Source organism: Dromiciops gliroides, chromosome 3 (assembly GCF_019393635.1).
Source record: "Dromiciops gliroides isolate mDroGli1 chromosome 3, mDroGli1.pri, whole genome shotgun sequence".
Lineage (NCBI taxonomy): Eukaryota > Metazoa > Chordata > Mammalia > Microbiotheria > Microbiotheriidae > Dromiciops > Dromiciops gliroides.
In genome coordinates, this window is record NC_057863.1 from 390,318,359 (window position 1) to 390,338,832 (window position 20,474).

Below are 20,474 nucleotides of genomic sequence, written 5' to 3' on the forward strand. Positions count from 1 at the left end.
TGAAGTCATTTTTGAACTCAGATCTTCCTGATTCCAGGCCCAGGGCTTTATCCATTGTGCTCACCTAGTTGCCTCATAAACACAGTTCACATTTTTCAGGAGTTTACAGGGTATTTGGGAAGGCAAGACAGTGGAAGGGTTAAGTAACAATCTCAGAGATTATACGAGTTATGTGTTAGTGCCCAAAGAATAGTAAAGGTAACAAGTACTGTATGAGTTGAAAGGAAGGAAGGATGAATGTAATAATGGGTTAGTCAGGGAAGGTCATTGAAATGGTGCAGAGCTTGGAAGGATGTGGGAGATTTCATTAGGTAGAGAGGAAGGAGGATTGCTTTTCTGTTTACTCCACGCGTGTGCGTGTGTGTGTGTGTGTGTGTGTGTGTGTGTGTGTATTTGCATGCCTGTTCTTGGGTTGTGTTCTTGCTCAAGTGCAAGTGCAAATTTTGGGGGGGAGGGGGAGTTATCAGCATCCATAGTGCAAAGGTGGGAAGAGAAATTGAGGATCTCATTCTTGTTAGAATGGAATATGTATTTAGGGATTCAGTGGGAGATGTAGGGAGAGGCAGATACTTTTCCCATGAGCCTGAGAATCCTGGGAGAAACTGAAAGAGGTGAAAAGTATACAGGAAACTGTGGGGAAGGAGGTAAAGGCATAAATGTGCGAGGTTAGGGAAGGAGGGAGGGAGGGAGGGAGAAGGGGAGGGGAGAACAAAGAAAATGCACTGGGCCAGATGAAACTTTGAGGAGGTCAGAATTATTCTCACAAAATATTTCAAGGCAGTTAGTTGTCCGAATGAAAGCAGTAGGAATAGGACCTACCACTCACAAAAGGAAGGAGATGTTAAAAGGACTGACATGATGACACTATGGGAGTCACAGCAGAGTCAGACGATAGTATGGAAGAAAAAACAAAACAGGCAAGGTCAGCAGCCTCTTTGGACTGTATAGCTGCTGTTAATAAGCCACAGACTGCAGCTGGTGAGAGATGAGAGCCTGAACTCTGAGCTGTCAGACTGTGTGTGTGTGTGTGTGTGTGTGTGTGTGTGTGTGTGTGTGTGTGTGTGTTTAAATATACTTTTACTTCCAAGTTCCCAGTGTCTCATCATTCTCATGAATTGACTACTCAGCACAGTGCAAGTACTTCCTTCCCCTTCTGTCTCTCCCACACAGGCTCATGCAAGCCTTCTGCAAGTCCCAAATGCACCCTGAGTAAACTGGCTTCCTTTCCCAACCTCTCATTCATAATCAATGGAAAGGCCTTTTGTTGTCCTTCTAAGTTCTCTCTGCATCACTAAAAGGGCCAACGGCATTTGGAGGCTAAAAAACCCAACCATTCACCCAATCTGCCAGCCAAGATCAACGGGAGGCCAGCCAAGGCTCTTGGTTAGCGGGTGCTTTTAACAATGGAACCCATGCTAAGAGCCGTGTGACATCAGCTGTCCCTGGGTGTCCTGCATCCCCACTTTTATTTCTAGAGGTGGGGGCAACAGGCTAAGGAAAAGTCCTTTCTCCACAGGATAATCCCAGACTGACTTATTCAAGTGGCCCTGAACATTCCTTCATCAAGGAGTGATTGAAGTACCCTGTTGTGAGCACTCTGCTAAGTGCCTAGGGGGAGTTATAAAGATAATTAAAATCATACCTGTCTTAATCGACCTTATCATCTAGCAGTGAGCTACATGGAAACACTGTATGGTGGAAATAAGGGTGAAGTTTTGAATTCTGAAATCTAGATTTGAATATCAGTTGTGATACTTGCTTCCTGCAAAGTCTTATATAAAACATTTGCCTCTCTGGGCTTAAATTTCTTTATCTGTAAAATGAGGGGATCCAACAGCATGCTTGAAAAGATTCCTATTTGCTTTATTTAGCTCCTATGAGCCTACATATTACACTACAAAAATACTATAACTAACTATACTCAATTATAACCCCTCACCGGATATAAAAGCAAAAGTCAAATTAAGTCAACGAGCATTTATTAAGCACCTACTGTATACCAGACACTGTGCAAAGCATTGGGAACACAAAGAAAAGGGGGAGGGGAATCCCTTTTCTCAAGGAGCTCACATTCTAATGGGGAAGAAAACAGGTAGGTGAAGGACTACATAAAAATAAGATATATGCAGGATAAATTGGAGCTAGTCTCAGAGGGAAGGTATTAAGGGGCAGTAGGAAAGACTTCTGATAGAAGGTGGGATTTTATCTGAGTCTTGAAGGAAGTCAGGAGACAGAGATGAGGTGAGAGCGTGTTCCAGGCATGGGGAGAGCCGACAAAAGAAAAGAATGAAGTGTTGGGTCTGACTGTTTAAGGGGTGGCTGTTTATGGAGTAACTGTAAGGTCATTATGAGTAAAGAGTCTATTTAGAAACCAAATTTTATTAGTTCATTTAAGGGTAATTAGGCTCTGTGAAGTTGATTCATGCTAACCATATTCATACAAGATGGATTTGTAAGCCAAAATGCCGGTTTATTAATTTACTAGGAAAAAATGGTGCTGCTACTACAGGAATTGTAATAACTGAGTCAGCCAGCCATCTCCTGGAGGCGGTCAGACAGTGGAGTAAGAGGACTTGGGTTCAAATCCTGCCTCTGACACTACCTGTGTGACCTTGGGCAAGTCACTTAAATTGTCTAGGCCTCAATTGCATCTTCTTGAATGAGAGGGGAGTTGGATTTAATGATCTCTAAGGTTCCTTTCATCTCTATATCTATGATCTACTTGTATGAAGAGAGAAACTTGTTTGGTAAATTGAAGGAAGCTCAAAAGGTGGCTCAGGGGTGGAGGAGTCAGAAAAAGGAGAGATGATAATGATAGGGAATGTGTTAATCCAACTAAGATAGTAAACCTGCCTTTTCCTTTCCACAGATAGGCCTGCAAAGCAGATGTCCATATTTGCTAGTGAGCTATCTAACATATCAGTGAGGGATTAAACCTGAGAGATTCTTACTATTTGTATCCCCTTTTTCTAATTCCAGGCAAACTCCAAACCCTTTTGTTTGCAGTTGCTATCATACAACACCCCTGTCCTGGTCTCAAAAAAACTTTCCTCTATATGTTCTCAGGATTACTGTTTATTTTACACTGGTCTTATCTGAGGTGGACCATTTCCTGATGGCCCTATAGGAAAGCACTTCCATTCCACTGAGGAGCTGATTTCTCCAAGTAACCAAGACACTTTGGGGCGATTTCCTGTGGCTATGTGGGGGCATTCTTGTTAGTGTCTGCCTAGAGTCAGGTAGGTGGTACAGAGTGCTAGGCCTGGAGTTAGAAGACTTGAGTTCAGACACTAGCTATGTGACCCTGGAAAGGTCCTTCAACTTTCCTCAACTCTAAAATGGAGATAATAGCACCTACCTCTCAGGGTTGTTGTGAAGATCAAGTGAGGTATGATTCCCAAAGTGCTTAGCACAGTGGCTTAGGGCATAGTTGGTATCCTCCCCCACCCCTCCCCATCTGTGAGAGTGACATTGCCTTGCATTATCCTTCTTTTCTTCCTTTCCCACCCACAGTCCTCATCCCCTCGAAAGTCTGGATGTCAAGAACCTCACCCAGACCTCAGTCAATCCACCAAATCCACCAATGTTACAACATAAGGAACCAGACGTAGGGTCAGACCTCTCCTCCCAACTGACTCCATACAGGGCTATTGTCCCCATATCGTCTTATGCCCAGGGAAAAATAATCCTTAACAACACTTCAAGAAGCCTCAATTGATAGCAGAGAAATGCTAGTTGTTTTCTGATCCAGTAGCACTGCCCAGTTTTCTATTTCCCCACCATTTTGGTCTTACATTCCCTTTCTAAATTTTGGATTCCCATTGGTTATTTCTTCCATGGTTATTGTGATCTTGAATACACATGTTCCCTCCTCTAGCACCTCTTTTTCCTACTCCCTACTCTAACTAGAACTCTGGCTATGACTCTCAATTCCACCCACTGACCACCTGCCTACCCAAGCCTCCATCAGCCTACAGGTTCTCTGTTATCTGGTCTTCTCCCATGCTAATTGTCTTGGGGTCTGTAGCTTCATGTTCTAGCAAACTTCCACTTCACTGGTGAGCTGATCCCTTCCCTTTTTAGCACACCTTGCATTTTGGGAATAGGCTGATAGCTTCACCCAGGCTCTTATAAGGTAAAATCAAATATTTACAGCATCAGTGGCCACTAAGATATCACATTCCCCTCTGTCTGGATGAAATCTGTAGGAGGCAAAAACCTCAGTTAAATAAGTCCACAATAAATAAAATATTAGAACCAGAAGAGACCAACCCCTTTATTTTATATATGAGGTGAATTAACTTGCCCACATAGAACTGGGACAGAAACCAAGGTTATCTGATTCCTGTTTCCAGGGGTCTTTTTACTAAATTATGTTGTTTCTGCTTTTCCAAAATAGCATCAATAAAATTATGACTAAGTTCCCAGTGTTATTACAGGGAAAAGGTATTCAAGTTATTGAGAAAGTTCCAAAGTACTCAGTAATATGATAAAATCTCTGTCAATTGGGGCTTTTACACATAAGAGAATATTTTTAAAAGCAGTTAGAATGAAGAACATAAAGCTAAATACAAACACAATTTATCGATTGACAGGCATTTAGTGAGTATCAATTATGTGCACTCTGGGTATTGTAGAGGGTCCAAAAAAGTCACCATCAGGTATGGACCTTACCCTCCAGAAGTTTTCATGATGGATGATGATGATTGTATTCATTTAATACTTTAAAATTGGGAAAGTGCTTTACAAATATTATTTCATTTGATCCACACAAGCCTGAGAGGCATATGCTCTTGTCATCCTTATTTGCCTACAGTCATACCACTAGAAAGTGTCTGAGATTAGGTTTGAATTCAGGTCTTTCTGACTCCAGACCCAGCACTCCATTAGCTGGGAAAATCCTAACAGGGAAAAACTAAAACATTTCACTTTGCTTATTTGAACACTCTGTGCTTTCTGCCTTTATTAAGCAGAACAGCCATCAGAAGGAATTATGGCATAAAAGCAAGAAAGAGTACTTGATGGGGACGCAGGAGACCCAGGTTCTAGTCCACACTTTTCTACTATCTTGTTATGTGGCCTTAGGGAAGTCACTTGATCTTTCTAGTCAGTCAATCAGCCAATAAACATTTATTAAGCACCTACTATGTATCAGGTACCCTGTTAAACACTGGGGATACAAAAAGAAGCCAAGATAATCCCCGTCCATAATCTAATGGGGAGACAGCACGTAAAGGAACATATACAAAGCAAGCAATAGACAGGATAAATAAGAAAAATAAACAGAATAAAGGTGCTAGAATTAAGAGGGATTGGGAAATTCTTCCTGTAGAAGATGAAATTTTAGTTGGGAATTAAAGGAGGCCTAGGTGTCAATTCTTTCACCTGCAAAATGGGAGGAGCAGGGGAGATTGGACCAAATGGTCAGTGGTCTCTTCCAGCTCTATGAATCTGTGACTTATAAAAGCAAACTTTTCAGTTGGAAGCATAAACATTGGGAGTGCATTGCACGGATTTCCTGTAATTGGATATTAGCTGGGGTTTTTTGTGTTTTGGTTGGGTTTTTTTTGTTGTTGCTGTTTTTTTGTTTTGTTTTTTTGGTGCTGGGCAATGAGGGTTAAGTGACTTGTCCAGGGTCACACAGCTAGTGTCAAGTGTCTGAGGCTGGATTTGAACTCAGGTCCTCCTGAATCCAGGGCCAGTACTTTATCCACTGTGCCACCTAGCTGCCCCTTAGCTGTGATACTTTATGTACGTTTATGTGGTATCATACTTAGTGCTAAAATGAAAGGGAAAGACAACGTAGAATAGTTTTGGATCCCCAAAAACTAATGATGGTTTAGAGGAGACACAAAGGGTGCTACTAGCTTCCAATGGCCAGATTGGAATATAGACAAGCTTGAGTTTATCGTAAAGGGAAGACCTCAGCATTGGCAGTCAGCATACTTGGATTCAAGGGGCAGCTATGTGGTACATTGGATAGAGCACTGGCCCTGAAGCTAGAAGGAGCAAATCTCACCTCGGATACTTAGTAGCCGTGTGACCCTGGGCAAGTCACTTAACCCCAATTGCCTAAAAACACCCAGGGAGATCTCCAGTCATCTTGATCTATATCTTGCCACTGGACCCAGATGTCTCTGGAGGAGAAAGTGAGGCTGGTAACCTTGCACAGCCCTCCCTCACTTAAATCCAATTCGGTGCAAGTCATGATTTCACCCTGATATCATGGTCCTCTTTGAGAACCAACAACAACTTGGATTCAAATCCTTGCTCTGCCATTTAAGATCTCTGTGACTATAAGCAAGTGGTTTAAATTCTGGGACTCTCAGTTTCCTGTATGTAACTACCTCACATGGAGACTGTGAGAAAGAAATGCACTTTGTAAACCTTAAACACTATGGAAAGAGAGGTTATTATTATACCATATATTGTAAATAATGAATAAGTTTTGTGCATGCTGCAGCACACCTGCAGATGGATGAAGCAGTGCCTAAAGCACTATACATAGAGTCAGGAAGACTTGAGTTCAAATCCAGCCTCAGAGGTGTGTGACCTGGGCAAATCACCCCAGTTTCCTCATCTGTAAAATGGAGACAATCATAGCACCTGTCTCCCATGGTTGTTGTGAGTCCCAAATGACAAAATGCTTTGCACGAAATAAACTCCTTCAAGCACAAAATAAATGCTGACTCTAGGTGTGTATTTCTTTACTAAGAGTCTATGGTGCTTGAAAGGGACTAGGTCTTATGCCTTCTCATATACGTCAAGCTCCATAAGGTCAGGGACTGCTTTATTTTTGTCTTTTGTACCCTGCACTGAACACAGAGCCTGGCATGTAACAAGGACTTCATGTTTGTTGAATTTAAGTTAATTGACTGGGTGGTTTGTTTTTAAAGTCTCTTCTTTCATCCCCACAAAAAGTATTTCAAACTAACTAGCTCTGCCTTTGCTCTTTCTTCTGCAGTGTCCAGATTTTCCAGTCCCCGGGTGACCCCAAGGTTAAGTCGAAAGCGGGCCCTGTCGATCTCCCCACTCTCAGATGCCAGCATTGATCTGCAGACGATGATTAGGACCTCTCCAAACTCTCTGGTGGCTTATATTAATAACTCCCGAAGCAGTTCAGCAGCTAGTGGTTCCTACGGACATCTGTCTGCAGGGGCAATCAGGTAAAAGAGAGAGAGTGGCACCCGTTTGATCTTTGGCTAAAGGATTGACCACAAGGCCCTCTTGAGCTTGGGAATCTCCCGAGTCAGGGGAGCCAGTCTTCAGTCTAATTCACTAAGGCTAACTGCTGTACCTCAGAGATCAGGAGCTTTGGTCTGGGGGAATTTGGTAGGAGTGGTATTTAATTGGTCCTTTGAACTGTGGAAGATGGGCAGCAAATGCTTTTATGGATCAGCATAAAAGTAACTTTTCCCATTAATGCTGTGCATTTCTTAAAGACTAATGATAAAGAGTCCAAGTAGCCTTCTCGGAGATTCATCCTCAGTTGTGACTTATTAAGGTGGGGGGGGGGGGAGCGGGTAAGAGTTAAGGGGGGAAACCTACCTTTGAACCTACACTCCTCCTTTCTGATGTGAACAGTGAAGCTGGCCAGGTCCATGACAAGAGATACAATCATGAAATCAGGGACACACCCCAGGTGGGTGTTTTAATTTCCACTGAATACTAACTGGGTCATTAAACTGCCAGGTTGTCTGTCGGACCATAACCATAGCATTTACACTAAGGAATTCTCTATCCCAATAACAAATATCCCATTGTATCATATAACAAATTACCTGTCCAAATTCTGTTGACAAAATCCGCCTCTCTTCCTCCCTTCCTGTCTATGCAGTCCTTGGCCATTCTTTTATTAAGGATTTCACTCCATAACATGTTAGACTGAAACCAGAAGAGCAACCAGGCAGCAAAAAATGTTGAGAACCTTAAATGGGCTTCTGCCCTTTGACCTGAGAGTAAAAATGTTCATAACCCATCACCAGTGATTTTGGGGGGATCCAAATCAGTTGTAATAAATGGTACCTGAGGTAGTATAGGCAAGAATCTCCATCAGCCATGTTCTTCAGTAATGTAGGGAACTAGCTGTTGGCTAAATAAATGGCTGGAGGTCATTCTTTCTGTTCTCACACAGAGAATGTGGAGATCTGTAGATTGGTCTAACTTAATGTTTTTGAAGAGAAACAAAGGATATCTCAACTACATATACCTGGGGATTGACAGGAAGGTACATTAATGAGAGTTCAGAGGTGGGAACTGATAGAAATGGGGTCCTCTGTCCCCTTACCTTCACATCTTTCTACCCAACTCTGGTCCCTGTGTTCTAGGAGAAAAGAAAATCAGAATGTAGATGCTAAGGAAAATTAGGCAGTGAAGCTTAAATAAAACCAGGTAGTAGGGAAGGCTAAGATAAATTTAGTAAGTCATCCCTTCCTTCCTTATTGTCTTTTTGTTTGGCTTCTTGGAAATTTGCATCTAAGGGGAAACTTTGCCAACTCGATAGACCTTTGTATCCCCTTAGCACAGAGGCCTGAAACCAAAAGAAGGAGTGTGGCTCAGTGAGTTAGAAGAGTTAGTGAGTCCATGCAGATTTTGCAGCCTAGGCAAAATATGTGCCAAGACCCGGAGAGGTCTTTTTGTTGTTTTTTGTCTGTTTTGATTTTTAAATTAGGGTGAAGTAAGCTCCAAGTTTACATCTACCTCTGGCACCAACAGTTTAAAGCCAGGCACAGGGAACTATCCTGTATCTGGTATCCAAGCAGCTAAAAAATGCAAATACCCAAATGTTTTAGGATTTAAAAAAAAATTATACGAGGTATGTGACATTGTGCAATTTACTTAACTTCTCTAGGTCTCGGTCTCCTAATCTATAAAATGAGGAGGTTGGATGGGATGGTTTCTAAGGTCCCTTCTAGCCCTAAAGCTATGATTTTGCTTACATTATTTTTCCTGGACTTTTCTGAAGCAGAAAAGAACATGTACATAAACTGATATCAAAGGTTCATACCAACAAGCCACCTTAGGGGGTGTCTTCTGCAATTCTACTTCTGCACCACCGTACAGTGATGACAGATGTTCAGAATGAAGGCTCTAAGGTGACTGATGTGCCTCGTCAAAGGAAGATCCAGTTATGATCAAGATCATTTTGAGATTGTGTTTGTTTATTTTTTTGGCATCATAATTCTTGGAAACTCAGTGACCCATATATAATATATAGGATAACTCTATTATCTGTAATCTTCCACACAAAAAAAGGACCCTCTCAATCTCTGGACAAATGAAAAAGTCTCTATTTACAATGTGATTTTTATAGTTTAGCATTTCAAGCGTGCTGCCTGATAACTATGGAGACTAATTGCATCTTCATCATGAGTCAGAAAACCAACTGATGAGTATTTATTTATCAACAACCATGTGTCTGGCATGTGGGATAATCAGAGAGGTTTAAACCTCTAGGCTTCAGTTTCCTTATCGGTCAAATGAGGAGGTTTGGATTATATATCTAAAGTCCCTTCCAGCTCTAAATCTATGGTACTATCATCCAGTGTTTTTAACAGATATATGATAATAGAGAGATAAAATCCACATTTAGGAAATAATTTTCTAGTTTTAAAAATGAAACTTCAGAAAAGGAAGAGATGGTATGGGTTAGAGCCAATAGGAGAGGAGAAGGCTTAATGGAGTAACTAAGGCTTGAGCTGAGTCTTTTTTTGTTTGTTTGTTTTTGTTTTGGGTTTTGGTTTTTTAGTGAGGCAATTGGGTTAAGTGACTTGCCCAGGGTCACACAGCTAGTAAGTGTTAAGTGTCTGAGGCCGGATTTGAACTCAGGTACTCCTGACTCCAGGGCCGGTGCTCTATCCACTGCACCACCTAGCTGCCCCTTGAGCCGAGTCTTTAAAAAAAATGTAAATAAGATGGTAGGAGATTAGATATTTCAAGTGAGGAAACACAAGGGCAAAAGACAAAAAGCTATGATGGCATACACAGTTACAATGGGGAAACCAGTTGCAGGAGCAGTGGGAAGAGACAGGACAGGAAGGGTAGCAGGTAGGCTCAGCAGCAGACTGTAGAGTACCCTAAAAGCCAAGCAAAGGCACTGGAGCTTGACTAAATGGACAATAAGGAGCTATTGTGGGTTCTTGATCTGGGAAGTGACCTAATGAAAACTGGTTTTTAGTAGGATTTATTTCAATTCATTTCATAGGGCCCCAGGATAATTCCCAGCAGGGAAATATTTCTGTCTTAACAATGTGGCTGATATGAGATAAGCTACAGGTTTTCTCCTTTGTTCCAAAATATAACCTCACCAAGCTGCTGTTTTATAATTAAGTCAAAACTGTGTTTGAAAAAATAATTGCTATTACTATAATATCAGTTTGGGGTAAGAATATTTAATTCATTATTATATACAGTATATAAGCACATATATACACATGCACACATATGCATGCATGTGTGTATACACATACATTCACAGACACATACACATATATACACATACAGCATGACTTGAGCAGGAAGAAAGCCTCAAGAGAGCCATACTGTCTCCCTGAGAGACAGCCTGTCATCTCAAGGAGACCCAAGACAGTTCAGAAGACTTACCAGACTTAAACTATCCTTAAAGGGAGAGCCCAGAGCCAAGAGTGCTGGCCAAGACAGCACATTCCTGGAGTGTCCAAGGGTTTTAATCTTCTTTTGATAAAGGCAGGTCATTATACATTGATCAAAGCTAATTGGTAAGCATCGTTCAATTCCATTGGTCAATGTGACTTGAGGGTGGTCTACATTAAAATTAACTTTACAGATGACATCAGGGAGAAGACCCTCAACTCAAGTTGCTTAAGGCAAATTCCATTATCTAGGTGTGGTCCTTCACTGAGCTATACAAGAGTCTATCTCTATTTCTTTTGTTTCCTTGGGCTTGTCCCAAATCAGATCTAGGTGAATAGGACTTGGGAAGAGGGGGAGGGGAGAGAAGAAAGGACGGATCTCTGGGTCACCCAAGAAATCCATTATTAATTATTCTTTTTTTCATAATGCGTTTCCTCCTCACCAATTCCTCTTAGAATCCCTAGTTTTTTCAAAGGTCAGTTTAATCATGAGACCTTTCTAGATGTTCCCAGCTGCTCGTGCCTTTCTCCTCCAAAAATGATCTTGTATTTATGTGTTCATTTTTTTAATGTGTTCATTTTAAATATACTTAGATATGTATATGTAATCTCCCTTGATAGAATATATGAGCCTTGAGTTGTTTCTTATTTTGTATACCTAGCTTATAGTAGGAATTGATTGACTGTTGGATTTGGTAATTGATTGATTGATTCATGGTTTTTTTTTGTTGCAGTCCAGCCTTCACTTTCCCCCACCCCATCAATCCAGTGGCCTATCAGCAGATCCTGAGCCAGCAAAGGGGCCTGAGCTCAGCCTTTGGACACACCCCACCCTTAATCCAGCCCTCCCCCACCTTCCCCAGCAGGCAGCACATGGCCGTCATCTCAGTCAACCCCACACCTACACAGCTCAGCAACAGCAACAACTGCATACCTGACTCAAACCAGGTAGGAGGTTGGGAAGGGAGAAAGTCCACCTGGCTAAAATCCAAAAGAAGATTTTTTTTTTTAATCTGTTAGAGAAGGGGAATGAAATGTTGTACAGTTAAGCTTTATCTGTGACCTTTTCTTTCTATGCCAGTTATTTAGAATTTCCTGGTATGATTTGTGATTTGTGTGGGTTTAAACTATGGAAAGAGCACTAGAATAGAATTAGAAGAACTGAATTCTAGTCCTGCTTCTCCTAAGGAAGTCATGTAACTTCTTTGCAACTCAATTTCCTCATCTGTGAAACAGCGATAAAATAATTCCTACCTTGCCTAACTTGCAATATAGTTGGGGAGATGAAAGATAATTACTGCTGTGAAAACACTTTGGAACACATCAAGCATGCATTGTACAATTGTAAAGAATTATTATGAGAGCTGGAAAAGGTTTTGTAATGTTTTGAATTCTATCCCCCAATTTATGTCAGCCTGAATCACTTATCATATTTGTATATATTTTAGGGGGAAAATTCCCAAACCTTTCTGGTCCACTTGCCCTCAGGGTGTTAATACTCCTTGGGTTCATTTACTCCTATTCTCCTCAGTTCATTCAAAATGTTGCCCAAAGCTCTGTGGTTTAACTATACAGGACCTGACCTGAAGGAAAATCAATCAGATCCCATTGAGTTGAGAGGAATGATCCCAAGGATTTTTCCTGGAAAGGCTGTACTTTATTTATTTATTTGTTTGTTTGTTTGTTTTGTTTTTATCTTTCTCCCTCCTATTCCCTAGGCCCCCCCCTCCATACCAAAAAAAAAAAAAAAGTATTAAGATCCTTGGGAACAACAGCATAGAAAAACACAAGGCTATTAGGCTGAAAGTCCAGGGCCTTAAAGGGATCTAGTCTTAACTTCCAGTTTGACCCCAATTTCCTTATTTATAAAATAAACAGGTCTGGATGATATTTCTTTCCAGGTCTCTTCCAGTTTGAATCTCATTATCCTTATGATACCTAATGTCCTTTTAAAATTCTGTTAGTTATGGACAAAGAAAATAGGAGGAAAGATATTTTGATATTTCAAATCAATGTGGGGAGGGGAAAATTCAGGGGAGTACTAGTACTTCATCATTGAGGCTGGCTGGCTGAAAAGCAAAGAGGTAAGAGGACAGAGGCTTTGAAAGGTGTCACTTTGAGTCAAGAAGATATGAGTTCAAATCCCATCTCAGACACTTGCTAGTTGTATGAACTGAGCAAGTCACTCCAACTCAATTTCAAATGAGATAATATTTGTAAAGCACTTAGCATAGCACCTGACACAATATAGCTGCTTAATAAATAACTTATTCTATCCCTCTCTAAGCCTCAGTTTCCTTCTCTGTAAAATTAGGGAGTTGGACTCATTCACTTCCAGCTCTAAATCTATGATCCTATATCTGCTGGCCTTAAAATCACCCTCGTGATGCTTGTCAATAGACTGGTGAAGGATCTTTTGGATAATGGGAGCCAATGGAATCTGAGGGACAGCTAGGTGGTACAGCAGATATAATGCCCCAGCCTGAAGTCAGGAAGACTCATCTTTGTGATTTCAAACCTGGCCTTAGACACTAACTAGCTGTATAACCCTGGTTGAGTTGCTTAACCCTGTTTGCCTCAGTTTCATCAGCTATAAAATGAGCTGGAGAAGGAAATGACAGACCACCACAGTATCTTTGCCAAATTGCTTTTTGTCACCTGTCCTCTGACTTACTAGTATTTCTATACTTTTTCTCTTTCCTTTTCCTTTCCTCCTTCACAGACATACTTGCACAAACATGGACACATGCACACACACAGAGAAACATATACAAGTGCTTGGTTATCAAAGGGACAATTCCAAAATCCTACCTGGGAGTTCAAAGGTCCCTCTCCTCAATTTCATGGCATAGAGGCCAGACCATGAGTCTTAAAAGTCAGACATGGATTATCTCCCGCCTTATCTCTGATACTTATGAGTAAGTCAGTTCTCCAGTCTGAGTCTCAGCTTATTCATCTATAATATGGGAATGATCATAATATATGCACTTCCTATTACATGGGGTCGTTTCGAAGTACAATGTAACTCTGAAAGTCCTATTCAGAAACGATTATGATGCTGCCCTCACCATTAACTTGATGTGTCCACAAACCTACCCTGTCCCTTCCCCCATTCACCCACCTCTATCCACTGCTGACAATCACCTCTTGCAGTCAAACAAGCCCTGGTTGCATTTCCTGGACTTTCCAGAGCTTGACCCTGACATGGGTTCTCCTCTGATCTCTCCAGAACAAGCAAAGCAGTGAGTCAGCAGTGAGCAGCACGGTCAATCCTGTAATTAACAAGCGCAGCAAGGTCAAGACTGAAACTGAGGGGCTGAGACCAGCATCCCCACTGACACAGGTAACCCCTTCTTCCCAGGCTACAATGCCCTTTGTCTGCCCCCTCCCCCCATATAAAGATTCCTGAGGTTGCCCAAGTGATAAAGTTTTTACCAGTAACGAGGCTCCCACACCCCATATTCACCATCCCTCCCTTCTTGGTGGGTTGGTTTCATATTGATTTTCAAGAGAGACCCAGCCCCCAGAGGGAATTATACACAAGCATGCTGGTCAAAGGCTCTTACCCACTTCCATCCATTAAATGAAATGCTATTTCTTTGGGAATTTAGATGCCTGATGTGTGGCCCAGGAATGAAGAGGGACGGGACATTTATGTGGGTAACCTCAGAAATTATACTACTTGACTTGACTTTCCAAGACTGCAAAGCTAGCAGTCCTTGTGTCTCCGAACAGACATAGATCATGGAGGAAAGGAAGCATGGGTCCCGAGCTCTTAGTCAGGGCTCCTTCCCAGCTCAGTATGAGATTGTTTATCACACCATCCTTTGCGGTAAGGACACAGCTTTTGACATCAAGAAGGCCCCTCAGGCCTCTGCTTTCTTTCCCCTGCTTTACCATAGAGAGCTGCCCTGCCGCCAATTGCATCCATTGGACCATCCTTTATCACAACTGTAAACTATCAGGCGTGCTCTGGGCACTTCATTTTCATGAAATATTGGGCTGTGTTATTGTCAGGCGAACAGAGGTGTTTATGACAAATTCCTCTTCCCGCACGGAATCTAAAGTGGGTCTCAGCATGATGCATGGGTGCGGTGAGGCTGGCCATCATCGAGGGGCTGGTAAAATTGATGAAGATAGCGTATCATTGAAAGATAAACATGCTAGAGTCAGCACCATTAGGGGAAGGAGGCAGGTCTCCTGAGGGAAGAGGCTCAAAGCACAGCAGAAACCATGCAACCTGACAAATTTGTCCAGCCAACTTTGGACTTCACCCTCATCAGGACCTTTCCCTACCACTCCCAGACCCTCCTAAACAAATAAAATCAAGATGAGACCTGAACTCCACCTTGCACTGGCATCTAAACTCCTCAGACTCAAAGGGAATGGTCACTTTTGATTTGAAGGCATTTGTCAATAACCCACATGACAAATTCTTGCTCAAGTTTAGTTCCAGGTGAAATTTTGCTTCCAAAGACAAATTTGTGTTCTTCAGAGAACTACCAAAACAAGACAAAACAAAACAAAAACAGTGGGCCAATTTTAACACTGAATCACTAAGGAAACTCAATCCATGTGCCTGAGTACATCTATTCCCTCTGCTATCTTTAGATGGGCTCTTTTATCCTTTTCTGAAACTGTATTTTAATTTGTAAGTTGCTTCATATCCTTTCAGAATTAAAAAAAAATGTAATTAAAGTTATTTAACCCATAAAGCTAAGTCTATAGAGGACCTTGAGAGGTCATCTTGTCCATCTCACAGTAAGTGTATACTTAAGTCATCCTAAACAGATGGACATTGATCCCACTTCTAAGATGCTCCTAGAGCTTTCCCCTCTTACCAGTCCTCCTGTTTAATAGTGCCCCAGTGCTTTCTACTTCCTTGGGGATTTTTCTGTTTTTGTTTTTTTTTATATAAGATATAAGCATTTTGTCTTTAGGAAGAATGAATGAATTAAAGTAGGTTGTTTTCTGAGGATCTAAGCAGAAATGCATCTCTGAAGATCCAGTTTTCTCTATCACCCTGTTTAAAATCTACACTCACTAAGAGACCTTAATTCCAATATCCTTTCCACTTGAAGGCAGAAACTTAACTTTAAAAGTGAGCCAATGAACTTTGGAAAAATAAGATCCTGGGTGGTCAGATCCAGCCTTTAACTTCCATTGTCAGTCCCAGTGGAATCAGTGGGAGTTACATATTTAATCTCATTTGGGAGTTGTCCTCTTAAAATTAAAATAAATGCTTCTCCCAGGACGCTATTCCAAACGTAAAACATTTTCTGGTTGTCATCTTAAGATGACTTTAAATTTAATGCTAGTTTTTAAAACATCTGTCCCTGGAGAGCAGGAGTTACCTCCTTGCTGTGCTCTGGACAGAGACTAGCTCTCAGTAGGACTACATTTTTCTCTGCTCTATGATTTTTTTTCCCTTCTCCCCCCAACCCCCACCTTTAGCCACTCAGTGGTGGTAAGTGCTTTTTTCTTCCACATCAGAACATGTGCCTAGCAGAGGTTTTGATATTACACTTGGATGTAAATTTTAAGTTGCTATGTTTCCCTCCCATGAGTATTTGGGTATTTGAATCTTGAGCTTCTTTTCTAATTAATATTATAGAACAGAACCAGAAAGAATCTTAGAAATTCTAGGCCAAGCCCATCATTTTTCAGAGAAGGGGTCAAGGCCCAAAGAGGAGTAGTAGCAGCTTAACTAATGATTATATTACAGATTCATGGCAGAGTGGGATTAGAACCCAAATCTTCTAGATTTCACGCCAGTATTTACACCCCATCAGCCTAAAGAGGACATTGAACTAGATTGCCTTTCTCCCCATTTAATTCTTCTATGAATGTGGAATTAAAAGTTTTTCCCCCTCAAAAAATTTCAGACATCAGAGAATAAGTGGTAGAGATATCAGGATGGGAAAGATGTAGTGACAAGGACCTTCTTCAGTGTCATGACTAATTCTTATCAGTGATAACTCCTGTACATCTAATCTAACAGACTTTCCTGGTACTTCGTATTCTCAGATAGATATGAATAGATGGGTCTCCTACACAGTATTCCTGCTTTCCTGCAATACATCAGCTTCCAAGAAAGATGAAATAACTCACATAAGTAGATAAGACAGGGAGGATTCCTGTCTCCGTTACAAGAAGGTACCTGGTTTGTGTGGTCCTGAACTTCTTTCCATAACTCGCCTCAAGTAAGTAGAGGCAAGGGGGGGCAGCTAGGTGGTGCAGCGGATAAAATACTGGCTCTGGATTCAGGAGGACCTGAGTTCAAATCCGGCCTCAGACACTTGACACTTACTATCTGTGTGACCCTGGGCAAGTCACTTAACCCCCATTGCCCCACAAAAAAAAAAAAAAAGAGTAAAGAGTAGAGGCAAGGGACTAGTTCAGGTCACCAGTGCCCAGCAGGGAGCTCTTGTAATCTTTGAAGTCAGAGTACTGCCTTGACAAGGATGGAGAATCCATTGGGTGAGAAGAACTTATTTTTTCCTACATGCCTCCCCCTCCTTCCCTCAACTGGAGGTTTTCAGAGATTGGATGGCCACTTGTGGAGGTTTTGTAAAACAGATCCCTGTTTAGGAATGGATTGTATTGAGGACTTCTTTAACTTTTTCCATTCACAACCCCTCTTCACCTGAGAACTTGTTATGCAACCCCGGGTATATAGATATATAAAATAGGTATGCAAACCTTTTACTGTTGCCAAATTTTTCATGACCTCCGCTTTTAGTTACGTGACCCCATATGGGGTCATGACCCACTTCAAAGGTCTCTTATAAATCTGAGATCCTATGACACCCTCCCCAGCCACCCATCCTACTGTCTACCTTGTAATGCTAAGACTCTCTTTGGTGAAAAGCACTGGTAACAATATGAATAGTAGCCATTCTGAGATCAGGTAAGAAGTTTTCCATTTTGGAAACCTCATGATCAGCAAGAAAACCCAGAACACAACTTTGACATTGTAGATAAATCCAAAATAATGTTACCAACCAGAGACCACACAGTAAAATTAACATTGCTACCTCCTTAATTTAATGGTTGTTTGTCCAAGCAAGTGAACAAAGATCATCTTCAAAGATGCTTTGATGATGGCAACTAGACATTAAAATAGAGTGTTGGGCTCCAGGATGCTCCTATGATCAGATATGTATATAAATTATGGTTGTCTGATAGAAAGTACCCATGACCACATGACTCAGTGGGTCTGTCATAAAGAATATTCAGTGTCTTTGCTCTTAAACTTGACTCAAAGGGAGGACCCATCAGTAGAAAAATAATAGTGCAGTAGGGGATGGATAGATGGATGGGTGGGTGAATGGGTGAATCCAGGGAAAGACCGCAAGGACTCTGTAGCAAAAAGGCACTTGCTCATTCCCAGGTACAATCAACATGATCAAATGAGATAATACACATAAAGTTCTGTACAAAGCACTCTATGCCAGAGATTATTACTGTGTCTGGAAAAAAAGCAAATTTATGACTCTCTGTTCTCTTTAAAGTACCAAATATTGAGCACCTGCTTTGCCAGAGGCCCTGTAGGTATTTGCTGTGAGGGATTGTAAAATAAATGTAAGACAGGGCCTCTGGCCTGGAAGGGCTTGCTTACCTAATGTATGTTACTAATAACCAAATGCAATAGTACAGACAGTAGGGGGGTTGAAATGGGACAGATCAGTGTGGGCTGCAGGATTAGGGAAGGAAGGCTTTGTGGCAAAGGTGCTGGTTGAACTGAAAGCCTTGGAGGATTTGGGTAATCAGAGATAAATTGGAGATAACGTTTTAGGAGAGAAAGATAGTATGAGCAAAAGTGAAGCCCAGAATCAGCTTCTTTCTCCAATTCTGCCTCCCATTCCACAGAAATACTTGGCCTCTTTGGATTCTATTTTTAAAAACAAATAAACAAAGCCCTCAAAGGTCCTTGCTTCCTTCCCAGGAGTTGTGGCCTGGGATGGCTTGCCCCGTTTTATTCCCTTCAGCTCCTCCATTTCTTTTCCAACAGCTCTTTTAGTTAACCTATTATCTATTGGTGACAAGCAAGCAGACCCAGACCATGGAGAGGGGAATTATTGATTTCTATTCTCTTGCAGGCTGCTAGATTTCCCACACATACACACACATTTCACCTTTGCATTTAATTTGCTTCTCATCATTCCTTTTAGTTTTGTTTCCACTGAACTTTTCCATCATCCCAACACCCGACAAAGCCTCCTTTGCTCTGGACCCTGCCCTTCCTCCCATCTGTGGTCCATGCCCTCTTGAGGTCCAGGGAATTGCTTTTGTCATTCCTTTTCTCCATCAGTCAGTGTTGCATCATCTGCAGATTTCATTAACATATTATTTGCAACCTTCCACCTGACCCCAATCCACATAACATTAATTAAAGGGATAAGAGGGAGCAGACCTATATCCCAACCCCTGGGTCACCACAGTAGACACCCCTTGTCATCATCGATTATTACTCCATGCTTATTATAGTCTTTCAGCTGTCATATGTCAGCCAATTTGAATTCATCTGGTGAGTGAATTTTCATGAGATTCTATATCATAACCTTTTCTCCATTCTAAAAGGAGAGCTGCAACATTTTCTCTTCTGTATTTGTATCACAAAAAACCAGGCCCTTTACTTCATTAAATTGCAGGAGGGGGAAAGAGGGGAGAGGAGAAATAGGAAAGGGGAAAATACACATATTTTGTTTTTAAGAATTCATTCCATAGAGTTACTTAGGGACTTGGAAAATATTACTAATTCTTATATGAGAGGCAATGTGGTATAGTGAATAGTCTGAAAGAGCTGGATTCCAATCCTACCTCTGACACATACTGTAGACCTTGTGCCAATAACAACCTCTAAGCTCCCTAAGCAGCCATCCCAGATTATATATTGCAGAGCAGTTGACAATTTACACTGGGAGAAGAAGTTCCCTTTCTGGAACTTACCTATACAATTGAAATGACAAGGCCAGACACAATTGACTATAGTATTGCAATATCAGGCTTAACATAATTCTAATTCGGGGATAGGGAGAAGCTCAGGGACATGTTTCTTTTTCTGCCCCCATCTTTTGATCCCATCACAATTTTCCTTTTGTTCTTCATTTGTCATGACCAATTCTCTCTTGTTTGTGTAAAAGCACTCTCTTTGTCCCTCAGACCACCCCAATTCCCCCAAGCATTCAAAATTTCCTCAACCTGGATTACCATGCAACTCGTAGTAAATCATTCTCATGGTTTGGGAAGCCCACACTAGCTCCTGAGGAGCTATCCATTTAGTTTTCTTCATTTTCCTAACCCCTGCCAGGGGAGCTGGGCTTATTGTCCCAGTGTGTGCCCATAATCCTTATCTTCTGTCTGCCTCAGTTTCCTTATTTATAAAATGGGGATAATGATAGCACCTTCCTCCCAGGGTTGTTGTGAGAATCAAATGAGAGTGCTATATTAAAGTGCTATATTAATCACAGACTTAGAGATGGAAGGGACCTCCAAGGTCTTATAAATAGTCCAACACTGCATAGAGTTACCCCAAGGAGGATGAAGACCCTCACCTTGACTAGAACCCAGTGTAGCCTTAGGCCACAAGATTGCACAGCTCAGTTTCACTGACTATAGCTACCTTACTTGTCCCTGGCCTTGTCTGAATTCCAGGCACCCATATGTCATGCTATTTTACTCTTCTAATTAATTTAGAAAACTGAACTACTATTCATCAATCTAGAGTTTTTATCAACCCATTCAAGTAAGGGCTGCCATATTTGCCGTCTTACAAAGACAGCATAGGAAGAGAGTTGACCTGGAGTCAGAAGATTGAAGTTCCACTCACTGACTGTGCTGGACCTTGAGCAAGACATTTCA

General features: G+C 41.5%; 1 protein-coding gene across 1 annotated transcript in view; it reads left to right on the forward strand.

Annotated features, from left to right (window-relative positions):
- Window positions 1-20,474, forward strand: part of GLI2 (GLI family zinc finger 2) — a 320,135-nt gene that overhangs the window by 265,335 nt on the left and 34,326 nt on the right. The window contains exons 6-8 of the mRNA XM_043995795.1: window positions 6,965-7,166; window positions 11,345-11,558; window positions 13,840-13,953. Coding sequence (XP_043851730.1) covers window positions 6,965-7,166; window positions 11,345-11,558; window positions 13,840-13,953 — 530 coding nt within the window. The remainder of the gene's footprint in view (window positions 1-6,964; window positions 7,167-11,344; window positions 11,559-13,839; window positions 13,954-20,474) is intronic.